The sequence below is a fragment of the Mus pahari genome, chromosome 2 (genome assembly GCF_900095145.1).
Source record: "Mus pahari chromosome 2, PAHARI_EIJ_v1.1, whole genome shotgun sequence".
In the NCBI taxonomy this organism is placed as follows: Eukaryota; Metazoa; Chordata; class Mammalia; order Rodentia; family Muridae; genus Mus; species Mus pahari.
In genome coordinates this window covers 68966823-68993415 of record NC_034591.1, presented here as the reverse complement: position 1 = coordinate 68993415, position 26593 = coordinate 68966823, and the positions used below count along the sequence as shown (strand labels likewise).

Sequence of the window (26593 nt, the reverse complement as noted above, 5' to 3'; positions counted from 1 at the left end):
AGGGCTTTTGTTGGTTGGGAAGTTGTCTGAGGCAGAGTCTTGCTAGCTCGCCCACTCTGGATTCAAACTCCTAGGCTACAGTGGTCTGCAGCTTCAGCCTTCCCAGTCACCAGGGCTGCAGGCACGTTCTCCCAGCATGATTGTGCAGAGGCCTTTCTACTGAGATCCACTGACCGTCACCATGCTGGTGATGATTTGGGGACAACCTGTGGGCAGTTTTCATCACCACAGTATCTCTAAGGGGTACTTCTGATGTTCGGGTAGGCCAGGTTTTTCTTGGCTGTGTAGGACCATCTCTCTCTCACACTGCTTGAAGAGTTAGTGTCCTTCATTGTCCTTGTCACCATCCCTAAATGTTACCACTCCTCCCCCAGTGACAGCAGTCAGTGACAAAATCACCTTCATGTCTCCTCCCCCCAGGCTGTGTCTTTAGTATAGAACCACTTATCCTAGTGGTTAAAAAATGTTCTCCGAAGGCTAGTGTTTACTCTGTGGAGCTCTGACCAATGACTTTAGCCAATTTTTACAAAGACTTGGTTAGAATCCTCATATTGTAGTGAAATGCCAATTTTTCCTCAAGTGGGCATTGGCAAATCTTAAGGCTCCAAGCTTTCTACCTACTGCCTTTCTCCTGAAGATGGGTGATGTCATGCTAATATCAAGCAGAAGGCCCGGGGCAATGCCAGCTCTTATGTGACTGCTTACTGGCTGTTAAACTTTGACCACTCATTTGATTCTTGAAAAACCTTGCCTTGTCTTTGTGTTTTTACTTTACCCCAACCCCACCCCCTGTAAAAATATGGAAGAGTGTGTGTTTAAGGTTTGTCATAATTCCTTGGGGGTCAGTAAGTTTAATAAGTTTAATTCTTGTTTATAATGGTTAAGCAGTGCCTGAATGTTGGATGTAAATTGAGAATTGCTTAGCTTGCTCGACATTTAGGGAATGGGGCTGAGGGCTGGGATAACCAAGGATCTCACCTGTCCCTGTCCTTGACTAGCTTGTGTGTCTCATATCTGTCCCTAACCTAACCCTGAACTCCGGGCTAGTTCAGTGTGTAAAGCAGTTCCCCTGGCACTGTGGGCCAATGTTGCTTTGCTGTGGGATGTCCCAGGTGTTACAGTTACAGCCTTTACCCAGTGGACACCGGTGGTGTGTCTAGTGGTAACAGCCTACACAAGTGTTTACTGACAGAGAAAATCTCCTCAGTGAAATAACTGGCAAAGTAAAGGAGGGGAAAGCCACGAATTATTTATATAGCAATTAATAATTAATATCATAATTTTGTCTTTATAATTTATAATTTAATAATGAGTATAATAAATTATATATATTTATAATTTTGTGCATGTGTGTGTGTGTGTGTGTGTGTGTGTGTACCTTATCCCTCTGCTCCTCCCTCAGGGGTTAATCTCTGCTGGGAGAGTTGACACCGCTTACCTGTATTGGTCCCATGACTCTTCCTTCTGTATTTTCATGTGGTCAGGAAATAAGGACTCCCTGCCTGTGTGTAACTCTAGTTAACAAAATGAATCTGTCGTTCTCTTCTACTTTTTAAAGACTTAAGACTGTCTTAAGCTGCGTTGGATTTAATACCATGAGACGGAGCAATAATTCCCTTGTGACTCACTGTAAACTCCACTTTGTTTCTCATTAATTCCTGGGGATCAATTCTGACTTGGAGTGTAATCACTGAGGTCTCCCTCCCCTCTCCCTTCCCTTTCCTCCCACCTCACTCCTCCCTGGCATCACCACAAGGTCTGGATGTGTATCCCAGGCTGGCCTTGAACTCATAGATCTTGATTGCTGAGGTTACAGGCATGCTCCAGCACACCTGGCCTGATTCTTTCTCTCATTTTATACCCAAGAAGTCTGGGCAGAATAGCAGTTAAGAACCCGCCCAGCCACCATCCTGAAATTCACTTCAGGGCCTATGCCAGACTGTGGTTTGTTATGAAGCACCTCGTTTCTCTTGTTGTTTATCCAATAAAAATGAACGCCTTGGGCACTGGCTTTTCAGAGCTTTGAGGAGCAGCTCAGTGCCTGGATGACACAAGATTCTTATAAAATTCCTTTTAACCACATCTGGGAAATGAAGTGCTCACAGTGCACAAGAGACAAACAGGTGTGTGTCCAGTTGTGCTGTGGCTTCCTGCAGATTTGTACTAAGGAAGAGCTTCAGTCTTCAGGTACCTCTAAGCGACATAAAGTCCTGATTCTCTGAGCACCGCTACCTCTGTCTGTCTGTCCGCATCACCTCCTTCCCAGCTCCACCCTTATCAGGCCACGGGCCTGTCTGGCATATTTGGAGGTTATTTTAAATTACAACTTGATGAGCCCGTATCCTTATCCTAATCTATAGGCATCTCACTTTTCACTTAAATTATGAATGTGTTTTATATACAAAACATTGGCTTTAAAATGTCTGTAGTATAGAAGTGATTGCTATCTTTCTTTTAACACTTTTACGAGCATTTGAACTATTTCTTGAGAAAAATTATTTGTTATAGCAGGCATGGTGCTATGCCCATAATCCCAGAATTCAGGTAGTTAGTATAAAAGGATTTTCATAAGTTCAGGTCCAGCCTGGGCTACATAGCAAGTCTGAGGCTAGTCTGTGCTGCACAGAAAGTGCTACATAGTGAATATAGTGAGTGTAGTACATTGCACTAAATGGTGAGAGGCATATCACTGAGTCACATGGCAGTAAGCCATCTCAAATAAATGAATAATCTCAAATAAATAAAAACTGTCAGCTAAAAACATTCTTCCTAGAAAGTAGAGATTTATATTTCCTTATCTATGGAGAGAATGGATAAATATTTGTGTAATAATAACAACAATAGGGGGGTTGGAGAGATGCCTCAGAGGTTAAGAGCTCTGGCCATTGTTCCAGAGGTCCAGAGTTCAATTTTCAGCAACTACATGGTGGTTCACAACCAACTATAGTGAGATCTGTTGCCCTCTTCTGGCACTCAAATGTACATGCAGATAGAGCACTCATATACATAAAATAAATAAATCATTTTTAAAACATAACAATGCAATGGCTTTGTCAGATATTTTTCCTTTTTCTGAAAGTGGCAAAATTGTTTTCAGTTAACTGGCAAATGTGTTAGCAGCTCCTTCCAGCCATGCATCCTTCACAAAGTAGACGAGCGCAGGCCAGTATTTCAGGGAACACCTACTACTTCAGTTCAGTTCAGACTTGTTCATGACGTCTGAACTACAGGCATCTACATGAAGAACAGAGCTGATACATTCAGTAGGGAGTGGGCAAGTCTCAGGCGAGAAGACTTGGGAATCCTTTAAGAGATAAATGTGAGTTTTAGTTTTTTGTGGTTTAATAAAAACTAGCCCTGTTTGCATTCTTAGACGTTGCATAGTGGCTAGAATATCTCAAAGGAGACATGAGTATGTATTTTGCAACAGTTCCTCTTCCTTGAGTGTCCTCCGAGACCACATAAATGAAACCAAGACGGTAAATACAGTTTCTTATTTTTCATGCATACTAGCTCAAAAAGAGCAGATCAAAAGTGGCATCGTTTTGATGAATGACTGATCCCGTTTTAGACAGTGGCTCTCTTCTCCGTCTATCAACTTACCCCCTGCAGGTGAAGTCAGAAGAAGTCTTTGACGAGTGGGTGTCCAGGCTCCGTCACCACAGAATGTACCGGCAGAATGAGATCGCCATGTTTCCCCGGGATGTCAATCACTTTTTCTCAGGGTCCTCTGTCACAGATTCTGCCCCAGGAGTGTTCGAGTCCGTTTCCAGTAGGAAGGTAATGATTGTGTTGCCAGGAATGAGTCTGAAAGAACAGAGCAGGACGCTCCAGGATGAGTCTGAGGGAAGGTTTGTCGGTGGAGCAGAGTAGTCTGGGGGTTGGTGTCCAGTTAGTCTCTCGACCAGTATCAGATCCAGGATACAGCGAGCATGGACTAAGGCAGGGAGCTCAGGTAAGGAGTGGCCTGAAGGCTTAGGCTTTCTCTCAGCCACACTGACAAGTTTTTCCTACCTGGCTGTCGGATGCAGCTAAGCCTGTGTACAGCCTCATAGAATAGTGGACCATTCCCCCAAAGTATCTTTACTGTGGTGTCATTGTTTCATAGAAGAAAGTAACGACTGCTGCCGAGGGCCACGGAGCATGGTGTGGCTTAGCTGGGGTGGTGGCCAGAGATACCCGAGTCTCCTGTGGGGTGTTTTGCTCACCCTGCTATCCTTCCTTCCCCTTGGAAGCTGTCCCTGCCTGACTCTGTTTTGATTTCTAACCTGCTCTTGTCATCCGTGAACAGCGTAGCAGTCTATCAAAGCAGAATTCATTTCCACCCGGAAGCAATTTGTCATTTTCTTGTGGTGGCGACACTCGAGTTCCTTTCTGGCTACAGTCTTCAGAGGACATGGAAAAATGCTCAAAAGGTAGCAGTCTCTTGTTGCCACGGTGTTGCAGTGACATGTGCCTGGCATTACCTTCACATACATTTGAGTCCCTGCTGTCACTTCCCCAAGTTCCATCCCTTACTCTTCTAGTGAAGGTCTTGGCATCATCAGCCCACATGCTCTCCCCACAGAGCTTAGCGTCTTCACCTGGATGCAGACAGACTTCCTAGTCTATTCCTGGGATGGGTGCATGAATCCCTCCCGGGGCCATAAATCATATCCCCATGGGTGGAAGACGATTAGCTCATGATATCTTAAATGCAAAAAAAAAAAAAAAAAGGCTCTGCTGTCCACCCAAGATGAAGAATTAGTGTCCCTAAGGGAGTGAGTGGCCAGGTGGAGAGCCTGGTGTAAGCGTTCTACACCCTGGCTTTACACTAGAATGGAGATTTTTTTTTATATTGTTTTTAGTTGTGTTTCTGTGTGGTGTGTGTTGGGGGTGGGGGTGCATGTGAGCGCAGATGCCCATAGAGGCCAGAGAGGGCATCTGATCCCCTGGAGTTGCTCCATGTGGGTAAAGTCAGGCCCTTTGAAGAGTAGTAGATACTCTTAACCTAACTGCTGAGCCATCTGGACCCTTTAAAATGTGGGGGTGCCTGTGCATATGCCTCTGTCCCAAACATCCTGTTTAAATTAGTCTGGGGTGCCACCCTGGTGACCCCAGTCCCAACACTCCTAGAGTGAGTCTGACAAGGAGGCAGGATTGATCACTTCTGCACAAGGCAACTTGGTGTTTTTAGCCCTAATTAGCTAACCTTAGAACCAGACTGAGGTGTCCAGTGGGAGAGAGAATTCAGGCTTAATTGTGTAAGGTGAGGCTTGGAGCGTATGGAATTGAAACGTTTTGAGTTGAAAAGTTTTAAGTTAAAAAGAAATTGAGAGCTGGATAGTTTGGTTTATAAAGCATTTGCCCTGCAAGATGAGAGTCTGGGGTTGATATCTGGAACCCACAAACAAAGCTAGATGTGATAGTGTGTGCTTGGAATCCAAGCCCGGGGGGGGGGTGTGCGGGGGGCTGGAAATAGATGATTCCTATATGATAAACGGCTAGGATCTATGGCCTTTCCTGTGGGGTAGTCAAATACGGAACACAGAGCCTGGTGCTCCCTGGTGCTGTTGGACAGTGGTGAGCATCTGCCCTTCCTCCCACAGACCTGGCACACTGCCATGCCTACCTGCTGGAAATGAGCCAGCTCTTAGAAAGCATGGACGTCCTGCATCGGACATACTCGGCGCCAGCCATCAACGCCATCCAGGTTAGCCTGCTGCTCTTCTGGTCACCTTCTGTCTTCTGTCTCTTCTCTTGTTCCCCACATTTGACTAACAATGGGATGTCCTCTGTCCAGTTGCTTTAGCCAAGCTCAAGGGGATCGTTGTGGTCACTGCCCTGTGCATCTGTCCCTGTAGTTTTGGTGGACCTTACTGTCTGTGCTTTCTCTCTCTCTCTCTCTCTCTCTCTCTTTCTCCTGTTTTGAACCAAAGGGTGGAGCTTTTGAAAGTCCCAAAAAGGAAAAACGATCACACAGGAGGTGGCGGTCCAGAGCTATTGGCAAAGATGCTAAAGGAACGCTGCAGGTAACCTTTGCTGCACCACACGCTTCCCTTCCTCATGGCACCTCTCCGCACACCACGTGCCTCTGACTCAAGTAGGACAGAAAGGTGAAGGTTGTGGAGTCGATCTCTGTGCCTTGTGTGGAGAGATGACTCCCATAACTGAGACCCTCTGGTGACAGGGATAAGGCTGTGAAGAGACTTGGGCAGGGGAGAATTTCTGAAGGGGAAATGGATTGGTGTTGGAGGGACTGCCATGCTTGTGAGAATTTGGGGTCTCTGCTCCTTTAACATCTAGCTTGTCTATGATGCTCCCTGCTCTAGTGTGTGCCCTGCCTGGTGGCTGCTATGGCCCAATCCTCTGACCTACTCTTGTTGTTATCATCCCTCCCCACCCCTCCCCATGGGCCTATCTTCTCCTAGAGGTCACAGGCCTGAGCCTCTATCCCACAGGACCTTTAGCCATTTTTCTTCAAACTCCCAGCCCCCACAAGAGCCCCCATTCGGGGCACCAGGAGCCGTCTTTCCTAGTGGTCAAGATCGCGTACTAGATGGAAACGTCATTAGAACCAAACTGAATCGGGAGCTTTTAGAGACACTCTTGTCAGCCCTGGGAGCTGAATGTGGGTGCTTTCCAAGTAGAGAGCCTTGCGTGTGCAAATGTGAGCATCGGGTTCATTTTCTAGAAGCTCCAGGTGCAAGTAGGAAAGTCATGTGGGAACTGATTTGCTCTGACAACCTAGTTATGCAGTGACAGTCGTTGTCATTTTCATCCTGTGTCTGTGAAGTTTCCACCATGTCTGAGACATCATGTGATTTCCTGCCCATTTGTAGTTTTATAGGATGCCAGTGGCCATGGGGAGCATCTCCCAGTTTGCATACATTTTTCTTTGAAGTTGTCCCTCGGTGGGAAGATGCACTTCTAAGATGCCCCCTTAATCAGTTCCAGTCGGGGAGGCTGTCATCTGAATAGGAATCTCTCCCTGTGCTGTCACTTTAGGTCCCTAAGCCTTTTTCTGGCCCTGTGAGACTGCATTCCTCCAATCCTAACTTGTCAACACTGGACTTTGGAGAGGAGAAGTCTTACTCGGATGGTTCTGAAGCCTCGTCAGAGTTCTCCAAGATGCAGGAGGATCTGTGCCATGTCGCCCACAAAGGTGAATGCGTTTTCCTGCTTCCTAACATAAGGGATGGAAATGGCTGTCAGTACAAAACTACAGATATCATCTCTAAGGGAATAATAGTTTATTCTGGAGACAAATTTCGGTGACCATGACCCAGGAACATAGATCTAGGTTGCCCCAAATTCCATATTCCAAAGTGCAAGCAGTTTCATGAGGTTTTAGAGTTTTACAGAAGAGAAAGGTCACAAATCAAGGCAGGTTTAAAGTCCATTGGTGGATACACCAGAAAGAACCCATGGGTTCAGCCAGCAGAAGATGGAAATGTTTTTAAAGTTTGCATCTGTTTTGAGCACAGACTTTTTCCACTATCATTTTACTCTAAACAAAACAGAACAGTGACTGATCATACATGTACTGGTACTTAAGCATCTAAAGATGACTTAGCATGTATTGCAGTAAGCAGGGAGAAGATTTTCCACAGACCCAAGTGCTATCAGATGACATCTTAGCTTTTGAGTTGTTGGAAACTTGTGGTCTTTTAAATTAGTTAATTCCAAAAGGTTTTTTTTTTTATTTGTCTCTTTGTTTTCTTATCTGTTAGTCATAAGGCGTTAGTTCCAACCCAGAGGTAAGCAAGGACTGACTGTTGGAGAGGGCTAGAATTAGCCCAGGTACGGTACTTAGTCTGCACCTGCAGCAATTCAATCTCTCGACAGTTCTGCAGCTCTAACCAGTCCATCCATCCCTGCAGTTACAGCTTCCCAGGAGAGCTCACTAACACGTCCTGTGCATGCTTGAGTCTGGGGCATCCTCAGAGAGTCTATCTCAGTATGCTCATTTTCTGCTCTGATAAGGCTTTCGAAAGCCTCATTTTTATTTATGTCTTTGTCAGTGTAGATGTTGCTGCAAAGATTTTGGTTTAGGCAGCTTGGAGGAGACACTGAGGGTTTGGGATTGAGCTGGCAGAACCCATGGGTTCAACCAACTGAAGCTTGAAAATGTTTTTAAAGTTTGCATCTGTTGTGAGCACAGACTTTTTCTATTATCATCACCCTATCAACAAAACAGGACAGCAACTGTATACTGATCTTACATGTACAGGTACTGAAGCATTAGAGAATATGGAGGGTCTTCCATACTCTACAGTCAGAGAATTCATGTGCTGATGGTTGGATTAAAATGGCATTTATTTCACCCATTTCCAACCCTTATTGAGCAGTTCCTCTCTGAAGAATCCATTTGTAGGAATTAACTTAAAACACATTCATATAAAGATACCTACTCTAGCATTATTCTTTATATGAAAGCATAGAAATGTGGGTTTGACATTGCTAGCCATTCCAGAAATGCAAATGGTGCTGCTCGGAGGCCTTGTTGCATACTTTTAGAAGAACAGTCTCTTAATGGACTCTCAAGAACCGGATATTTCATCCAGTGTCTGGTAACCATGGAGATGGTGGTGCATTCTGGAAAGTGGCCAGTCAGTACATAAAACTAAACACATACCCACCATAAAAATCCAACCACTGTGCTCCTGCGCATGTTATTCAGAGCACTGAAAACAGTTATGGGGAGCAGCTGCGCACAGGTGTTTAGGGCAGGCTGGGGTTGAGGTAGAGGCTGCATTGTTATTGTTAGCACCCCAAAACTAAAATATTACAAGCAGATTTATTGTACAGGCCAAACGCAAGGAGCAAATCAGTGTTCTTCAGCAGATGAATAGTTAAATAAACCATGGTATATCCAAGCAGTGGAAAACTACTTAGCAATAAATAGGGACATACATTTACATATGCAGCAATCTAGAGAAAGCACAAAGACAGTAGAGGAAGGAAAATAACTGATTTCTAAAGTTGACGACTTCTGTGGGTTCACTTTGTAAATGATGGAAGAAATTAGTAGATGCCAGAGTTTAGGAACAGTGAGGCGGAGGAGATGAGGAATGTGGATGTGATTATAAAGGAACCCTTATGGTGATGGGCAGTTCTGCACTCTGATCAAGGCACTGGTTAGAGGAGTGTTCCGATGTGATAAGCTCCCGTTGACCTGTAGCCATACACATGTAGCAATGAGTGCATGTAAGTCTGAAGAAGTCTGAGCACACTCCATTACTCCCCCATCCCTGTCCTGGGTCTGTATTGTGTTGTGGTTAATAAAGTGTTACCATTGGGAGAAACTGGGTACAGAGTACATGGATGTGACTCCTTCTGTGGTGCATGCAAGTTCCTGTGACACACTCCAGTGACACACCCCTTCCAACAAGGCCATGCCTCCTAAACCTAACAGTCCACCAACTGGGAACCAGTCATTTCAGATACATGAGCCATTCTCATTCAAACCGCCACAGAAGGGGATCCTCTCCTTCTGGCACAGCGTTCTGGAATCCTGTTCATGAGAGAAATGCTCATTTACAAACATGAAAACCAAAATGAGAACAAAAGCAAACTCTATTCCTGTGTGCCCGGAGTCCTCTCTGGTGTTGAATTGGAATTGGTCACTTTCTGGACTGAGCTATGGAAGCCTTGAAGGAAAAGCTGTGTGTGTCACAGTGGTGCCACAAATCTGCATGACCTGAGGAAAGGGCTGTTCATGCATTGCTCACAATTAGAGTTCACTATTAGTGTTCTGAGCAATTGGATTGACATAAATGCTCCGAAGAAGTAGGATTATTTAGCAAAATTCATTAATGCATCTAAATTAATTCAGGTTAAATAGTGGTTAAAAAGTATTTTACAACTACGAGCACCATGTAAGGATTGAAACTTAAAAGAATCAGATTACAGATCATCAAATCATTCCAGATAGTATAGGAATGTTACGCCATTGAGGGACCCTGTACACCCCTCCCTGACAAAAAATATGAATGAACACACACACACACACACACACACACACACACACACGCAAAAATGAAAGGAAAGGAAAAAATGAAGCCCTCCTATGCTGACTCCTGTGTTTTCATGTGCTTTTTCACTGTTTCCTTAAAACACCATGAGATGCCAGCCTCTCCCACACAGTCAGTCCATTTAGGTTTGGAACCTGATCATTTCTCCAAATCTAAGCCATAGCTAAGCAACAGGGACTACATCGAAGTCACATTCCCCTTACGGCACATTGTCTTCCCTCTGTTTGGGATGATGCCCCTGCTGTTGATAACTGCAGTCCTCCCTGAAGTAAACAAACTGTGAAGAAGAGAGCACAAGCAGGAGATGGTCAGCCCATCAGAATGCCACATATGACTTCCCAGTCCAAAGCCCCCAGAGCCTCTACAACCCGATGTAGTAGGAGCCTGTAGCAAGGGAAAAGGGAGGGGCCGAGAGTCAACTGAGCCATACATATGGTGTCCATTCTATGGCTGGAGCTGAAGGTTTCTGTCAGTCAAAAGCTTCTCTTGGGGTCAGGTAATGGATAGCAGTGTATACCTGTAATTCCAGGGCTTGGGAGGGCTTGAGACCAGATCAATCCGACAAGACCCTGTATCCACCCATCTCTCCAAAGGGCCCAACCTGTGTCCCACTGTTCTAGTCCAACAAGGTTGAGAATAGGCCAGTGAAGAGGTTTGAAAGCAGACTCTGTGACTGCCTCCTGACATATATCTTCCCCGTGAAGACAAGCAGATGTGTTGGACAATGAGAAGAGACTCAGGCAAGCCACAGCAGGTCTTAGAGCACAGGCCTCAGGGGTCAGGCAGGGGCTAAGACCATTGGCAAGGGTGTGGGGGCTGGAGAGATGGTGGGCCATGCTCTGGGTGGGTGACTTGGGTGACCTTGGAGGTTCTCTGTAGCTCTGTACAGCTCAGACTTGTTGGGTTTCTTTGTTTATGATAACACCCACAGGCACAATCACTCATTTAGCTATCATTTCCTAAAACTTATTTATCTCTAATGAATTTAGGATGACATCAGAAATAAATAAGACACTCCCAACGCAGGAGATACCTCTAATCTTTGTGATCCAATGCCTCTGTCTTAGGGTTTCTATTGTTGTAGTGAAACCCCCATGAGCAAAAGGCAAGTTGGGAGGAAAAGGTTTATGCAGCTTAAAGTTCCACAGTGTTCATTATTAAAGGAAGAAGTCAGGACAGGAACTCAAACAGTGCATGATCCTGGATGCAGGAGCTGATGCAGAAGCCAGGAAGGGATGCTGCTTATTGGCTTGCTCCCCATGGCTTGCTCAACCTGATTTCTTACAGAACTCAGGGCCACCAGCCCAGGGGTGGTACCACCCACAGTGGGCTGGGCCATTCCCCACTAATCACGGATTAAGAAAATGCCCTATAGCTAGATCTCATGAAATTATTTTCTCGATTGTGGTTCCCTCCTTTCAGATAACTCTGGCTTGTGTCAAATTGATATAAAGCTAGCGAGCAGGGTGTCTTACAGTGTAATTATGGTCTCCCAGGAACAGCTCTAGCCATTGCTCTGGGAGTTATAAATCATGAGTTGGCCAAGAGTGACCACTTTAATATCCTCCTTAAAAGTTAAGCAACTGTGGTTGAACACCATGGTAATCCCATCATTTGGGAGCTTGAGGCAGGCAGAATACACATTGGAGGCCAACTTGGGCTACATAGTGAGGCCCTGTTTCAACACACACACACACACACACACACAGACTCTATCTCTCTCTCTTAGGGGACCTGATTTTTCTGATCCTCTAGGAGTTTTTTATATCTGACAATAAAATAGGAGTGTTTGGGTTTCTTTCCATTTATGCCCACCGTATGCTTACATATACATTTCTTTTCCTGCACATGAGGGAACTGGTGACTGAAGAGCGTTGTTCTTGCCGGGCAAGTACTCTACTAGCAAGCTCTATTGCTAGCTCTCCTAGCTGAACACCAGGAAACAGGCAGTGCCCATTCTGTCCCTTTACAAAGTGTAAACAGGAATGGGCTAGTCTGATAGAAAGCCTCACCTCGCATCTGAAAGGCAGAGCAGATGAGCTGGGAAAACAGCCAGGTGCATGTGTGTGGTGTCTGGGGAGACAAATGTGTCCACGGAAAGATGGAACCCCCAGGGACCCACTGGGGCAGCTGCAGGTATCTGGGGGGGGGGGGCTGCGGGGAGATGTCTAACTAGGCATAAAGTGGAGTGAGGTTCCAGTGTGGTTTGTTGTCCTCCACCCCACCCCCCCAAGGCCATTGCTCCTTGGCTCACAAGCTCAGGCCAGTCCTCATTCATAAACTCTCTACCCTGTGTGCATTCATTTATAATCATCATCCTGATAAGAGCGAAGTATCAGACTACTCCTGCTGCCCAGATTTCAAGAATGTAGCCATCAGTCACTCTCATGCATCTCTCTCTTTTTAATTATTTGGGAACCTCACATTGTGCACCCCGATTACGCTCACCTCCTAGTCTTCCCATGTCCACCTCCCCCTTTGACTATCCACTTGAACGAAAAAAAGGAAAAAAGCAAGCCCATTTTGTGCTGTCCATATACTTACTGGAGCATGGTTCAATTCCTCCTGGCCAGCCCCGCCAGGTATGCTGAGTCTTCTCTGCCTCCATCCACACCAGAAGCCATCAGCTGAGGAGATGCATGCATAGGCCAGTGAGGGGCGGGGCCAGGTCTCCCATGCCCATGGACATTAACATGCCTGAAAAGGCAGCAAGCAGTCCAGACCAGGGACATCCACGTGGGATTTGGTGTTGACATGGGCCACAGACATCAGTATGGTGCCTGGCTCTAACCAGAACCCTGACCCACCCATGGCCCTCAGAAGCTGCATGGGGCACAGGCTTCGCCGTGGCCTCAGGTGGCAATACATGCCACACACATCAGGATGGTTCCTAAGGCACCAAAGCCCGAGGACATCCTCAGGTCACAGCAGCACAGCCTGCGTATGTCCACCTGGCTCTCCGACGTCATTGAGATCTGGAACAGCAGCATGGACTGCAGACACCAACATGGCCACCAGTGGTCCATGTTGGTCCTTTGAGGAGGTCCAATCCAGAGAGTAACCCTTTCTTCATCTTGGGTTTCCATTGTTGCCCAGAGCCAGGGGGATCCTGCAGCAAAGCCACAGGTTCAGGGCTGCATCTCTTGTCTGTAAAGCTCTAGGCTGTTGCACACCCTCTGTCATCCCTGCTGGGCAGTGACAGCATGTCCACCTGCTCTTTCTCTCATCCATCACCACCATCACGTCTCTAGTTCTGCCTCTCTCTATGGAGTGCACATCTCTGTTTTCCTCTTTCCAACCTCACCATTACATATTCGTAATGCACGGCCAGGGAGGCACTTGGATATCTTCAGCTGAGGGGCTGGCGTGTCCTCTCATGCACCATCATCATCACTATTATCCTGTTAGTGATGCTCACTATGTATTGCACTGGGTTAAAGACTTGGCCTGCATTGTCTTAGGTAAGCCTTATTGTAGGGTATAAGGTAAATGCTAGCAGTATCTCCATGTAGAGCTCAGGCACATCAGATGGCTTTCCCAAGGCCACGGAATGGGTAAGTGATGGACCCTTTCCTCCTGGTCCTAAAGGCAGCACCATAGCATGTAGATTTGCGTGCATTCATAGGATATCAATGAAGATTCTCTGGATCTTTCACTAAGTACCCCACCCTCAGTCAGTCAGCAACAGATGTAGAGAGTGGACAGCCTTCCTTCTTCCTGGCTAATGAAGAAAGCATGTTGACAGTGAGTATTTAGTTTCTGTTATTGAATAGGCCATTCTTGGATAATGATACCTCTGGAAATGCAAGCTTGTGAAATTTAATAAATTACCAGGTCACTGGAGAAGCCAGTCCCAGTGCCTTCCTCCTTCTGCCCTTCTGTGACAAGCTGTAATGGAAGAGAATGGATAGATAATATCTAATGTGGTCTCTAGGATCAGTGCTTTAGGTAGCGAGTCCCTTAACCCTAGGTAGTAACTTGTACCCTATGTGATCAGAACCTAATAGATAATATTTCGCCATACCTGTTTGTTTTTCTAATCTTTCTCTCTTTGTGTGGGTTTGTGCATGTGTGTCTGTTTGCATGTATGAATTTGTGCATGTGCATGCCACAGCTCCTGTGAGTGTGTGTGTGTGTGTGTGTGTGTGTGTGTGTGAGAGAGAGAGAGAGAGAGAGAGAGAGAGAGAAACACACCCTTTGGTGTCAGTTCTCACTTCTGTGTTTGGAACAGGGTTTCTTTGTTGTTCCCTGCTGGATAAGTCAGTCTGTCTGGCCTACGAGTCCTGGGGAGTCTCTTCCCACCTTCTGTCTGACTATGGAGCACGGGGATTGCAGAGTCCAGTATCGCACCCAGCTTTGTGTGAGGTCTGAGCACTCTTAACACAGGTCCTCATACCTGCATGCAAGCACTTTACCTGCTGAGCCCACAGCTCCTGCCTCTCCAGTTTGGGCTTTTAGCTGATTCTGAAGTTCTCAAGGAACCTGCAAGCTCCAGGAGCTCAGGGTGGCTGTAAAATCAACCAATGGGATCCGAGTGCAGTCAGAGGAAACCAGCAGGAAGTAGGGAAGCCCCTTACTTCAAAATCACTTTGACCTTGCAGAAAAACTGCAAGATGGGAACAAAGAACTCGCACAATCCTCTACCCGGAGTTCTCAGGGCTCCCCATCCCCAGTGTGTTCTACACACATGCTTTTATTGTTCTGAGATTTGTGAGAATGGGATTCCTGTACTGTATGCCCTTCTTTGAGGCTTTATGTTTTAGTGAATTTACTGGGCAGAGTGAAGTTATCTAACTCAGGACACGTCACTGGGAAATGACACTTTGGTCTCCCGGTCACAATGTCAGCTTCTGAAAAATGTCTTTAATACCGTTCTCCCATCGGGTACCAGATCTACACTCAGCATTGTTCTTCATTGTCTTGATTCTTCAGCCGGGATTAAGTGGAGACAGTCTTTCATAAAGTTGATACCTCGGTACCCTTGAAGAATACAGGGCAGTTTTAAAGAACAGGATGTTCCATTCATTGCCTGTGGTTCCCTCATGATCAGATCCAAGTTGCACATCCTTGACCGTCCTTCAGTTCAGCATGACTGTTCTATGTCATTGGACATGGAGGTACCCAGGCTCACTGCTCGTTGATTTTGACCACCTGGTTGAGGTGCAGCCTGTCTCTTGATAATGATACCATATTTCCGTGATAGTCACTGAGCCTTGTTCTTAGCTCTTCTAGCCTTTAAGGGCATAAAACTGAATAGAGGTCATCTTAACCTCTAAGCCATAATGTCATGGGAGTCCTGGGCAGATTGACAAGTGTGTGTAAATGTTAAGAGATTCTATTCCCCCCCCCCCAGCCACACAGTTTCCCATCCACACAGACCTCTCCCACTCTCAGGCTCTCCCGCACAGGATTAGGGAACGCTAACACTATGTTATTTCACGTTGTCACCAGAGCCTAAAAGTTTCCTTTAGGGGTTGCTCCCACGCATTCAATATGGTTTTAAAAATCAATGTAGAATGTGCATTTGCTGAACTCAGAATACTTTGCTAAATTCTTGCTTTAGAAGTACAGTTTCTACATTTAGTTTTTAATTATGCCTCTTCTTTGTTCCTTCTTGTAATGATTATATCTTTATAGTTTACTTCGCTTTAAGGTCAGCTTTCAATAGCATATCGGTGGAGAGAGAGAAGCTGAAGCAGCTGATGGAGCTGGACACCTCCCCCTCCCCCTCCGCTCAGGTCGTTGGGCTGAAGCACGCTCTGTCATCCGTAAGTTGCTTGTCTGTCTCATCAATGTCTGCAAGTGTGGCCAGGCTTGTGAGTTACTAATAATTTCCATTTCCATGGTTGCATTGAAAATTAATGATTTTCATGGTTGAGTTGAATCTTGGGGAGAAAAACCAAACAAATTATCCAGATTATAGTCAAGCCTTTCTTCAGACTTTACATTTTCAAAATAATCCTAGACCATAGAAGCTAAGATTTTCTTAACTGTTCAATTCTCTGAGTTTGATTTCTTCCAATTTAACTGATGTTTGTTTGTTTGTTTGTTTTTTCTGTTTCTATAGAGCTCCTATGTTTGTGTGGCTGCCTTACAGACATTCATTGGCTAATGCTTACAAAGGTTGACATTTAGGAGAGTCCATAGCTCTGAGGCATCATAACTGTAGATGCACTTAATAAATAGCACAGGGCAGTGAGAAATTTCCAGTTTATAGGTCTTCTGTGTCCATTGCAAAGTGCTGATCCTACCAAATGCTCCTCCAAATATGTGCATGCTATGCTCTTTGATTAAATGGCACAAACCCTTTAGCTTGTTTCCCCCTCACAGACGCAGGGATGAGTCATATGAATTGGCTTTTAGGTGATCGTGCGTCTTCAAACAGGAAAACCACTGCTGGGGCCTCTGATGGGTTCCAGCAAGTCATTAGCACGCACGCTTCTTTTCCTGCTCAGCTTCAGTTTCTTTCTCAGAATGACTGGGCTCCATTGATAAGCTGTACCCAGGGGCTCCATGGATACGCTGTGCCCAGGGGCTCCATGGATACGCCGTGCCCAGGGGCTCCATGGATACGCCGTGCCCAGGGGCTCCATGGATACGCCGCGCCCAGGGGCTCCATGGATACACCGCGCCCAGGGGCTCCATGGATACACCGCGCCCAGGGGCTCCATGGATACACTGTGCCCAGGGGCTCCATGGATACACTGTGCCCAGGGGCTCCATGGATACTGTGCCCCGATGCTACCCGAACAGCTGAAGATGTCTGGTGCCTTATCCTTGACCTCTCAGGAAGTCAGAGAACTTTTGAAACAGCATACATATTTGCTCGTTTCTCCTCACTTATACTTTGGAATTTCTGCCTTGAGAAGGTATGATTGCTCGTGTGGAATCTCTCTGAAGTACCACCGACCTGTATTTTGGGTCTGGTGGGAGAAAAGGATTTCAGGATCATGTGACTTGAAGCCACCACAAACACTGAAAGGGAAAAAAGGTCCATTCATGTTTCCTGTTTGCCATGCTAGTGAGAAACACAATGCTGCCAATGGACTGTAAGTTAATTAGTGCGCGGTGTCACATTACTCATGAACCCTTGGCCGGTATTGCACAGTACTTACTGGGGATTCTTCAGGTACTTTCCTTCAGTGGCAATTCCAACTGTGCTATTTTTGGTTAGGCTTTTGAGACAGAGTCCTTGGGAAGCAGAGGCAAGTGTGAAGAGTCCATTGGACTCCAGTGTGAGACTGTATCCCCTATGTTCAACAGTGATGATAAAGGGAATATGTGAAGCCCTTGTGGAGATCCAGGCGGTCAGGAGAGTCTGGCCCCTCCTAATGGTAGACCTGTAGTGGTGAAATGCACAGGAGTGCTAGATGGAGCAAGAGCATATCCTGCTTTTTCTGTGAGCCAGGTCCTAGCCTGAGGCTGAGATGGGAGGTTCACGGCTCCCACCCACCCTTTCCAGGCACCACGGTCCTTTAGCCTTTACTGTGTCTGAGTAAGGTTTGGCTTGCTTATTTTTTGAAAAATAAATCGTCTTATTCCCAAAAGTGGATAAGTCACCAGCACACTTCGAAGGTCCATGGCAGCTGGACTAATAATTAAATCACACTGGGTCATGTCCACTGACATCTTGTCAAGGATGGGAGGAGCTAGGAATCACTAGGTCGGTGGGGGTGGGGGTGGGGAGCTGGCCCATAGATCAGCATGGCTGGAAGAAAAGATACTGTGAGTCACTAGCCTTAAAAGCTGATGTTTGACTTCCTTCTGCCAACCTCACTAACCTCTTTCCACTTCAATTAACATGGAGTAGCCTGGGCTCAACTGTGACCTCCCAGCCTCCCCCTGGAGTGATGGGGAAGCCCAGACACACCCCGAGGAAGTCACACCCAGGGGATCTTCGCTCCTAGAGTTGCTCTGCCTAGTCCCCTGCTGCGTTTTCCTGAACCGTCCATTTACTAATAAAGCCCTGCTGTTTTTTAACATATTCCAGGCCCTAGCACAAAACACAGATCTTAAAGAACGCTTACGCAGAATCCATGCTGAATCTCTGCTCCTCGACCCGCCTGCTGTTCCCAAGCCGGGGGACAACCTGGCAGAGGTGGGTAGGTTTCTCGTCTGCTAACTGTTCTCTACTGCTGCCACCTGTCCTGGGTGCCCTCTGTCCAGCTGCATGGCTCCCTGCTTCATCCCCTTGAGTGTCCGCCATGCCTCTGGCCTCCCCTGGCTACTGCCACTGTCCAGGGCTTGCTGGGCGCTTGTGTTGTAAAGCCTTGCTGGCAGAGTGCTGCTTCGCACTCTTCAGCCGCCTCCTTCCTTTGTGTCTCCTTCCATACCTCACTTCCCTCTATGGTCCTCTGTGGTCACTATTGTGGGAACTATAGAACAGCGAGCGTTTCTTCTTGTCATTTCTGAAGAAACCCAAGTCTTTGTGATGCAAAGGGCCCAGTGCCTTGCCCGTGTCTTTTTGTGTTCTGTAAAAGCCATGCTAGTCTTTACTGTGATGGCCCCTTCTTCCTTCTTCCTTCTTCCTCTTCCTGCTTTGTTTTTCTTCTTTCAGAACACAGCTGTATACTCCTGGGGGGGGGGGGGAGATACTGCACCACAACTGAAATTGATTAGTGAGTGGACACACATTAGAAGAGCTTTGTACTAGCTGGGCGTGGTGGCGCACACCTTTAATCCCCAGCACTGGGGAGGCAGAGTCAGGCAGAATTCTGAGTTCGAGGCGAGCCTGGTCTATAAAGTGAGTTCCAGGACAGCCAGGGATATACAGAGAAACCCTGTCTCGAAAAACCAAAAAAAAAAAAAAAAAAAAAGAAGAAGAAGAAGAAGAAGAAGAGCCTTGTACTGAGATGTGACATAGTTTAGCAGCTTAGTGGGAATTTGCCTCCTGGACCCTAGTTCAATCCATACGTAGATCTCACACACGCGTGCACACACACACACACATGCACGCATGCACACACACGAAGAGGTCTTTTCTCCAGATTTGGAATTTTTGCCCCCTAATCGTCCCTTGAATGTGTTTAAAATGAACAATTTCAGAAAACTATAGTGTGATCCTTGAAAAGTAAGAATGGATAGTAACTGTGACAGCTGTTTATAAGTGTCTTTGGTATTCAGATGTCTTCCTCAGATGTGTAGAATTTTCCATTGACCAACTGATTAAATGGAGTAGATTAAACAGGAGAAATAGGGAAGCAGGCTGGGGAGGTGACACAGTCAATAAATTCTATAGATCTGAATTTGAACCCACGTAAAAAGTCCGGGGGTGACAACACATGCTGTGAACCTAGGCCGGACAGGTAGAGACAGCTGATGACTGAGGCTCTCGGGTCGGCCAGCCTAGCCTACTTGGTGAGTTTCAGGCCACTGATACTGTCCCTTCTCTCCAATAAAGATGGATCAGTGGGTAAAGGTTCAAGATGGGTCAGTGGGTAAAAGTTCAATCTCAAAGCCCAAAAACCTGAGTTGGATTCCTAGGCCCTAGAAGAGAATCAGTTTCTTAAAGTTGTTCCCTGACCTCCACATGTAATTTTTAAAAAGAAGAAAAAAAAGGTGGGCAGAGTCTGAGAAACAAGGAACGACACTGTGACACACACACATGTGCACACACATACACACATGTGCGCGCGCGCGCACACACACACACACACACACACACACACACACATCTTCTCACACAACCTGCGCCCATGCACTCATACACATAGGGAAGTAAAAAGGAGTATAGCGTATATGTGTTTGAGTATATATTTATAATAACTGTGACAGCTGTTTATAAGCTGCCTCGTAATCCTCCTCTTAAGAAAATCCACCCACAATCCCTTCTGTGTGTGAGCTGAGGATAGATAGAGAGTTGAGGCCAGGAAACTCAGGTCACCTGTCCTATTTGCAGCAGAGATATGCCGACAGGACAGACCAGAGCCACACCCTCATGGTGGTGTCTGAGGATGAACTTCCTCTGTAGACACACTACCTCTTGGAGACCAGCCCTGCATGTGTATACAGCACACACACACACACACACACACACACACACACANCACACACACACACACACACACACACACACACACACACACACACAAACACACAAACCTTGGTGGGCCTCAGCACATATCCTGCTGACAGCAGTCTGTTTTAAGCCTGAACTCTTTTACTAGCCTGGTCCTTTCAGGTCTGAACGTTAGCTAACACTGGGTCTAGCCTGTGCCACGTCTGGCCAGGACTAAGCATCTCCAGCTACTCACTGATTTCCAAGCCATTCTTACCTTTTTTATACATTATTATCATGTGAATTACATCTGCATGTTTTATGATTAAATAGATAACCTGCGCTTCGCATTTGTGGACCGTGTCCAGTGGACATCAGTCAGGCTTTGGGCTTTGAGATGAAACCCAAATCCCAGGTCTAAAAAGAAAACGCACATTTTGGGGGCTAACCTCAAAAGAAATGACCAGAAAGCTGAAATGTTGTGGCCTGTCCAGGAGGGCGATAGCAGAGCTTTGCACTTGTCCCTCCGCAGTGGTCTCGGTTTGTCTGTGTCTCTGTCTCATTTATTTCCTCTTTCCGAGAATTTCTATTTCCAATGCTTTATCCTTTTTTTTTTTTTTCCTGCCACTGAGTGACTCAGGCTAACTTTCCCAGCAAACCTTCCCAGTAAAGAAAAGCCTTTGTTGCCATCAGGAAGTAAGAACAGAAATAAATAAGAATGGCCACACAGGCTGAAACATACCCTAAATCCTGTGTGTGTGTGTGTGTGTGTGTGTGTGTGTGTTTATGTGTATATGTATGTGCACGCGCGTGCTTACTAACTTTAAATTTTGGTTATTTAAATCATTTCAAATATTCATTTACTGTGTGGATGGTGTATACACATGCATGTACCACATGTACGTGTGAACACATGTACTGCAGGACATGTGTGGGGTAAGAGAGCAGCTTGCTGGCGTCAGCTCTCACTTTCCACAATGTGGGTTCTGGGGGCTGACGTTAGGCTTGGTGGCAGATGCCTTTATAGACTGAGTATCTCACCTGCACTGTGAGTCACTTTGTAGGTGACTCCCAGGAGCCGCAGACATTTTACAGCTAATGACAGACCCCAACAATAGGTTTAGCCCAAGGACTTCTGCTTTTCTGGTCTCCCACTGTTCACTTACTTTCTGTTGCCTTCTTTGGCTGCACAGAGGAAGTACTGTGGGTGCTGGGCCTGGATACTGAACCCTAACATCCTCCCTTCTTGGAAACCCCCCCTCAGCTTACTCAGGACACTCCTACTATGTGTTCCTAAATGTGACATTCTAGTATCACCAGTGTAATACACAATCTTATATTATTTCAGATTAGAAATCAAAGACCGGGGGCTCACAGAGACTGACCCACCAACCAAAGAGCAGGGGCTGGACCTAGGCCCCCCCTACACATTTGAAACAGATATGCAGCTTGGTCTTCCTGTGACCCCTAACAATTGAAGGGGGACCTGTCCTGGACTCCTTTGCCTGCCATTGGATCCCCTTCCCCTACCTTAACTCTGTCTGGTTGGTCCCAGGGGTGGTACTCGGGGGGGGGGGGTGGTGTCTCCCCTTCTCCTCAGAGAAGGAATGGGCGAAGGGATTTGTAAGGGCAGGGCTGAGAGGAGAGGAGGGAGGAAGGCTGAGATCAGTGTGTAAAGTGAATGAAAAATAAATTATTAAAAAAATCAAAGGCCAAGTGATAGTAATAACTTCTATATCTAAGTGGTATTTACGAATGAATGTGACGTAGCACTCAGAAGACAGGGGCAAAAGGATAGTGTGAAGCCAACCCAAGGTCAGGTACTGAGTTCCCGGCTTGTCTAAGGTCCAGACTCTGTTCCAAACACATAAATTAATCCCATTGAGGGCACCTTTAAAACTATAACTTAAAAACAAGAGAAGATAACTTAATTCCTTTATTTATATGTGGGTTTCTTTGCTCTGTTTTTTATATTAGGATCAAGCACTGGACATTACTGTACACACCCTTAACCTTGATTCGTCCTATGGAGGGAGGGATGGTTGTTTTAACTTAGAAACAGGGAAAAGCAAAGCCCAGAGTAGTTAAAGAACTTCCACCAGAAACACAGCTTATAAAATCAGGATTTGAATCCTTGCCTCGTGGGCCAGAGTGTGAGTTCTTACCACAGCTTCATCCTTCTGCATAACCAAGAAAATGCTGCTGAGCCCGAAGGCCTGGTGCTCTTGGAAGGAAGGTCCTCTCCTTAAAGCGAGTGGGAGATTCGTGGATCAGCTGCCTCAGACATGGACATGGCTTTATAGTCCTCCTTCGAAAAGAAATAACTATATGGATAAGAAAGACATCAAAATTCAATGGGAAAGGCAGATTATTTAATAAATTAGGTCAGTGCAGCTGAAAGCAATTTGAAAAGAAGCTTAAGTTTGCTTCCGTTGTGTGCTAAAATTCAAGTTAAATATAAAAGTTGAGACAAAATTTGATTCAAACATTTATCAAAATGCTAGGATAAGGATTTCCTAAACTAGGGAGTAATAATAAATTTTCAAAATTGTTAACTGAATTTGACTTCTTATAGTGAAATATTTATAAAATGAGGCATGTAAAATAAATAAATAAATAAATAAATAAATAAATAAATAAATAATTACCTTCAGTGAGAATGATGGGCTTAGCTAATCCATATCAGCGTCACTATCTTTATCCTGTGAACTAAGATCCTGTAATACCAAGTAACTTAAGACATCAACAAACAAGTAGGAACAGATTACCCACACTCACCAGCACACAGAGCTACGGGGTTTGTTTCTGTGGGATTTTAAAAAACTTTTCTTTCTCAAGTCAGTCGTGAGGTGCTTAACTACGAGGACATATTGAGGGATGTCATCGGGTGACCTTGCTGGTAAGTGAGTTTGTAGAGCGTAGACACAGGCTAGGTTAGTGCTGACTGTATACCCGAGGCCGTGGGCGAGGGCTATAGAGGCACCTGCAGCTTCCCACCTACAGTTTGCATTTTCCTACTATAGACTAACAAAGGGCATACGGGTCACCCGCCTCTCTGCCCTTTGTCCCACTGGTATTGCTTCTGGGCAATAGAGTCTCCTCTCTTGGGATTGGAGTGTGTTCTGGTGATGCCTCCCTGAGGACCACCTGCCTCTGGCTCACCATTGCCCTAGAGTTCCTTACGTGCACAGAGAGCATCACCACCACGTGGCCCAGTGGCAGTTGTGTGTTCTGTCAGCACTGTGCACTGAGCATATAGCCACACCTCCTGTACTCCGAAACAGCCAGACTTAGTGGGCTCGTTCTGCCAACATCTCCACAGATCTCTACAGATATGAGTCAGGTCACACTATGCTGTTGTGACATCACTAGGGGACAAGGATTTCCCATCTCTGTTAAAATCTTTTCTTGACACTTGGACAGAAATATCATGGGCATGATTATATTTACAAGTTCACAGGGTACATTTAATGTTTTGTAATATATACAGCAGATAGACAACCACTCCTGAGATACAGTGAGGCAAGTTACTGTACTGAACAATGTTCCGGTTTCAGTGAGCAAGACCCTGTGTTCTTTAAAAAGCTGTGCTGGAAGGTGGGGTTGCTGTGTCCTGGTGTTTTCAGTATGAATTCATAAACAGCTGCTAAAATTGTGGCACACCAAGAACAGGTAGGGACTAGAATCCCAAATATGAAAAGTTTCAAAGGCCAAATGTTTGGATCCCCATGATACTATACATGGAAAGTTCCATACCTCATGTGACAGGTGTCAATCTAAAACCAGTTCACTGAAAAAACTCAAAAATTATCCTCAGACGACATCTATGGGACATATAACTAACTCTGTGTTGGCACTTGGACCCATCCCTGAGATACCTCAATACATTTTCAAGAATCCATTTTAAAAGTGAAATTCAAAACACAGCCGTGCCTAAACATTTTCGCTAATGATCCCAACAGTTTTGTCAGTGTTGGTAAAGTCAGGAGAACCTTCTGACCCCTCAGTCTAGACAGGGGAAGCCCGAGCAGGTATGTGTGGTGATGAATTGATGAGCAGATCAGGTAAATAAGTTATTAGCATCTCTGACCATCAGTGCCTACAGGAGATAGGAGAAGGTTCCTTGCCTGCATGAACATTTACAGAGTCCTTCTGGGTTGGGCCCTGTAGTATCTTCAGCTAGGCAGTCTTGTGCCTGGATCTTTGGAGGAGAGAGACCTCTAGTTCCCTTTAGAAAACAACTGCCTACTATTAATGAGTGATGTCTCATCAGCATGGCTGCCTAAACAAGACCCAAACAAGCAGGACACCAAAAGACATGATAAATATGGCAGAGGGAAAACTCGTGGGGGCCTTGGCCGTAGATAAAGAACTACAGGGTGCTAAAGGGAGCAGAGAGTAGAAGTAGACTTTCCCAGGAAAGACATTCCTCTCCTAATTGATTATCCAATACTGTTTGTTCATCCCTGAAAACAGACATACAAGTAACATGCATACTGGGCAGGCTGTATTTATAAATCGTGTGTGTGTGTGTGTGTGTGTGTGTGTGTGTGTGTGTGAGAGAGAGAGAGAGAGAGAGAGAGAGAGAGAGAGAGAGAGAGAGAGAGAGAAAGCAGAAGCCATGAGTGAGAACAAGTGAGCTACATGGGAAGGGTCAGAGGGAGAAAGGGGGCAAATGATGTAATTACATTTAATTAAGAAAACAGAAAGCAAACAGCTGCTGTATTTACAGGGAGAGGGAAAGGTGACTTTTTAGAGGCTGTATAAGGTATTGAAACCCAAACCTTGGGCGGACGTAGAAAGATTCCGAGACAGGAGGTGCAGAATTTCCTCTGTTCCCAAAATCAGTTCAACACACGTTGCTCACTGTTGTTTAGTATTAGGAAGCTCTGCCGAGGCCCCTGTCCCAGTGGGTCTCCTGGGCACAGGGTGTGTTGATGAGTTGAGCGGCATCCTGAACTCCTGAGACCTTTGAGTTTGACAGCATCTGCCTGAGCTGCCTTTCCAGCCTGCTCTGTGCCTCCCTTGCCAGATGCACGACAACAAGAGCCACCGCAGCCGCCCAGGGAAGTCCCTGGGCTGACTAGGGACTCTATTCCTAAGTTAGTCCTCACTCAGGCTCCCACGAGTCAGAGTTAAAGTCACCTTCCCCTCCACTTGTGTAGCCCAATGTCTGTTGGTGGTTCTTGTCCACTGTGCACACGCCCACCGGCGAGAAGCCTTGTCTGGTCTTGTCCCTCTGTGATTGACTGTGTGCAAATATTTGCTTAATTCATTGAATGGGGTTGAAATTTTACTTGCAAATGGAATAGAAAGCGCACTCACTGACTATCCGGAACCTTCCCTGAGCATGAGTCTGGACTCAGTGGGGTGGAGAATGGGGGAAACGTGAGAAAAGAGGAGAGTGTTGCTCCACTAAATTGTTAGTCCTACTAGGGCTCTAGGCTTCCTTCCCTTTAAGCGTCATTGTGGGTGAAGAGTGACAAGAAAAGTATTCCCACTCCTCCATGAATAAGGGATGGTCTACCACCATGGGTGCCTCTGGCCCAAAATGGAGTTGTTTGTTGACGGCCCCTTGGCAGCAGCATGTTGGCCTCTGAGTATGCAGTGAGACACCCTGCTTGAAGTCAGCAGAGCACTGAGCAGTTTAGGATGGAAAGAAGCCCGCTGAGTGGTAGAGACTAAAAGGCTTGCTCAGTCTTGGGGCCCTCTGACTCCTGAGCGGAACACAGCCGGCTTGTGTTGAGACTTGTGGCATGCGCCTGAGTAAAGTTCTTCCCTCTGAGTGAAGTCTCCGTCTGGGCGAGAACTTTGCCTCTGGCCTTGTTTCTGCGAGGCTCACTTCTTGTTGGAAGCTCTGAGTCTCCTGCGCGCATGGGCCTGGGACCCAGTGTTCGTGCAGTGAAACCGTTTGTGTAGCTTATTTCTCTGGAGACTGTTCTAAATCCCTGCAATTTTCTTTCTGCCCGGCCACTAGGAAAACTCCAGAGATGAGGGCCGAGCCCTGGTGCACCAGCTCTCCAACGAGAGCAGGCTGTCCATCACCGACTCCCTTTCCGAGTTCTTCGATGCCCAGGAAGTTCTGCTGTCTCCTAGCTCTTCAGAAAATGAGGTAGGAGCACTGTTTTCAGTCATCTCCTTTATGAATTGGCTCACCAAACCAAGTAGTAAAGATTTGTCAACAAAAATGCTGGACTCCATGGCTCCTCCCCACCATTACTTTGAGGGTCTGCTTGTAACACACCCCCAAACACAAAGCGATACGCTAGGAGGAAAATGTGGAAAATGCACCTTCCCTCTGTTTCTGTCACGTAGACTTTTTGCAGTTTCTCATTTCTAGTTGTGAGTTCTACCTCCGCTTACACCTGTTTATATTGTGTGGGTTTTTTAATCATTCTAATTTATGTCATAAATTGTATACTGTTACTGTCTGATATGTTTATTACATTACTTTATACTTATAAACATTGTTTTAAATGGATGCATAAAACATCTTCCATTCTGGAATGGGCAAGCCCCACAGTTAGCAATTATAACCCATTAAATATAGAGAAATATAATGTAATATATATTTATATAT

At 45.9% G+C, this 26593-nt stretch overlaps 1 protein-coding gene across 11 annotated transcripts in view; it reads left to right on the top strand.

Annotated features, from left to right (window-relative positions):
* Osbpl3 (oxysterol binding protein like 3) overlaps nucleotides 1–26593 on the top strand; it is a 168933-nt gene that overhangs the window by 109148 nt on the left and 33192 nt on the right. For 7 of the 11 annotated variants that reach the window (XM_029535007.1, XM_029535008.1, XM_029535010.1 and 4 more), the window contains 8 exons: nucleotides 3613–3780; nucleotides 4292–4415; nucleotides 5589–5692; nucleotides 5919–6011; nucleotides 6988–7144; nucleotides 15654–15784; nucleotides 18007–18114; nucleotides 25991–26125. In XM_029535007.1, coding sequence (XP_029390867.1) covers nucleotides 3613–3780; nucleotides 4292–4415; nucleotides 5589–5692; nucleotides 5919–6011; nucleotides 6988–7144; nucleotides 15654–15784; nucleotides 18007–18114; nucleotides 25991–26125 — 1020 coding nt within the window. The remainder of the gene's footprint in view (nucleotides 1–3612; nucleotides 3781–4291; nucleotides 4416–5588; nucleotides 5693–5918; nucleotides 6012–6987; nucleotides 7145–15653; nucleotides 15785–18006; nucleotides 18115–25990; nucleotides 26126–26593) is intronic. The other 4 variants (XM_029535014.1, XM_021189629.2, XM_029535016.1 and 1 more) reach the window with 3 other exon arrangements.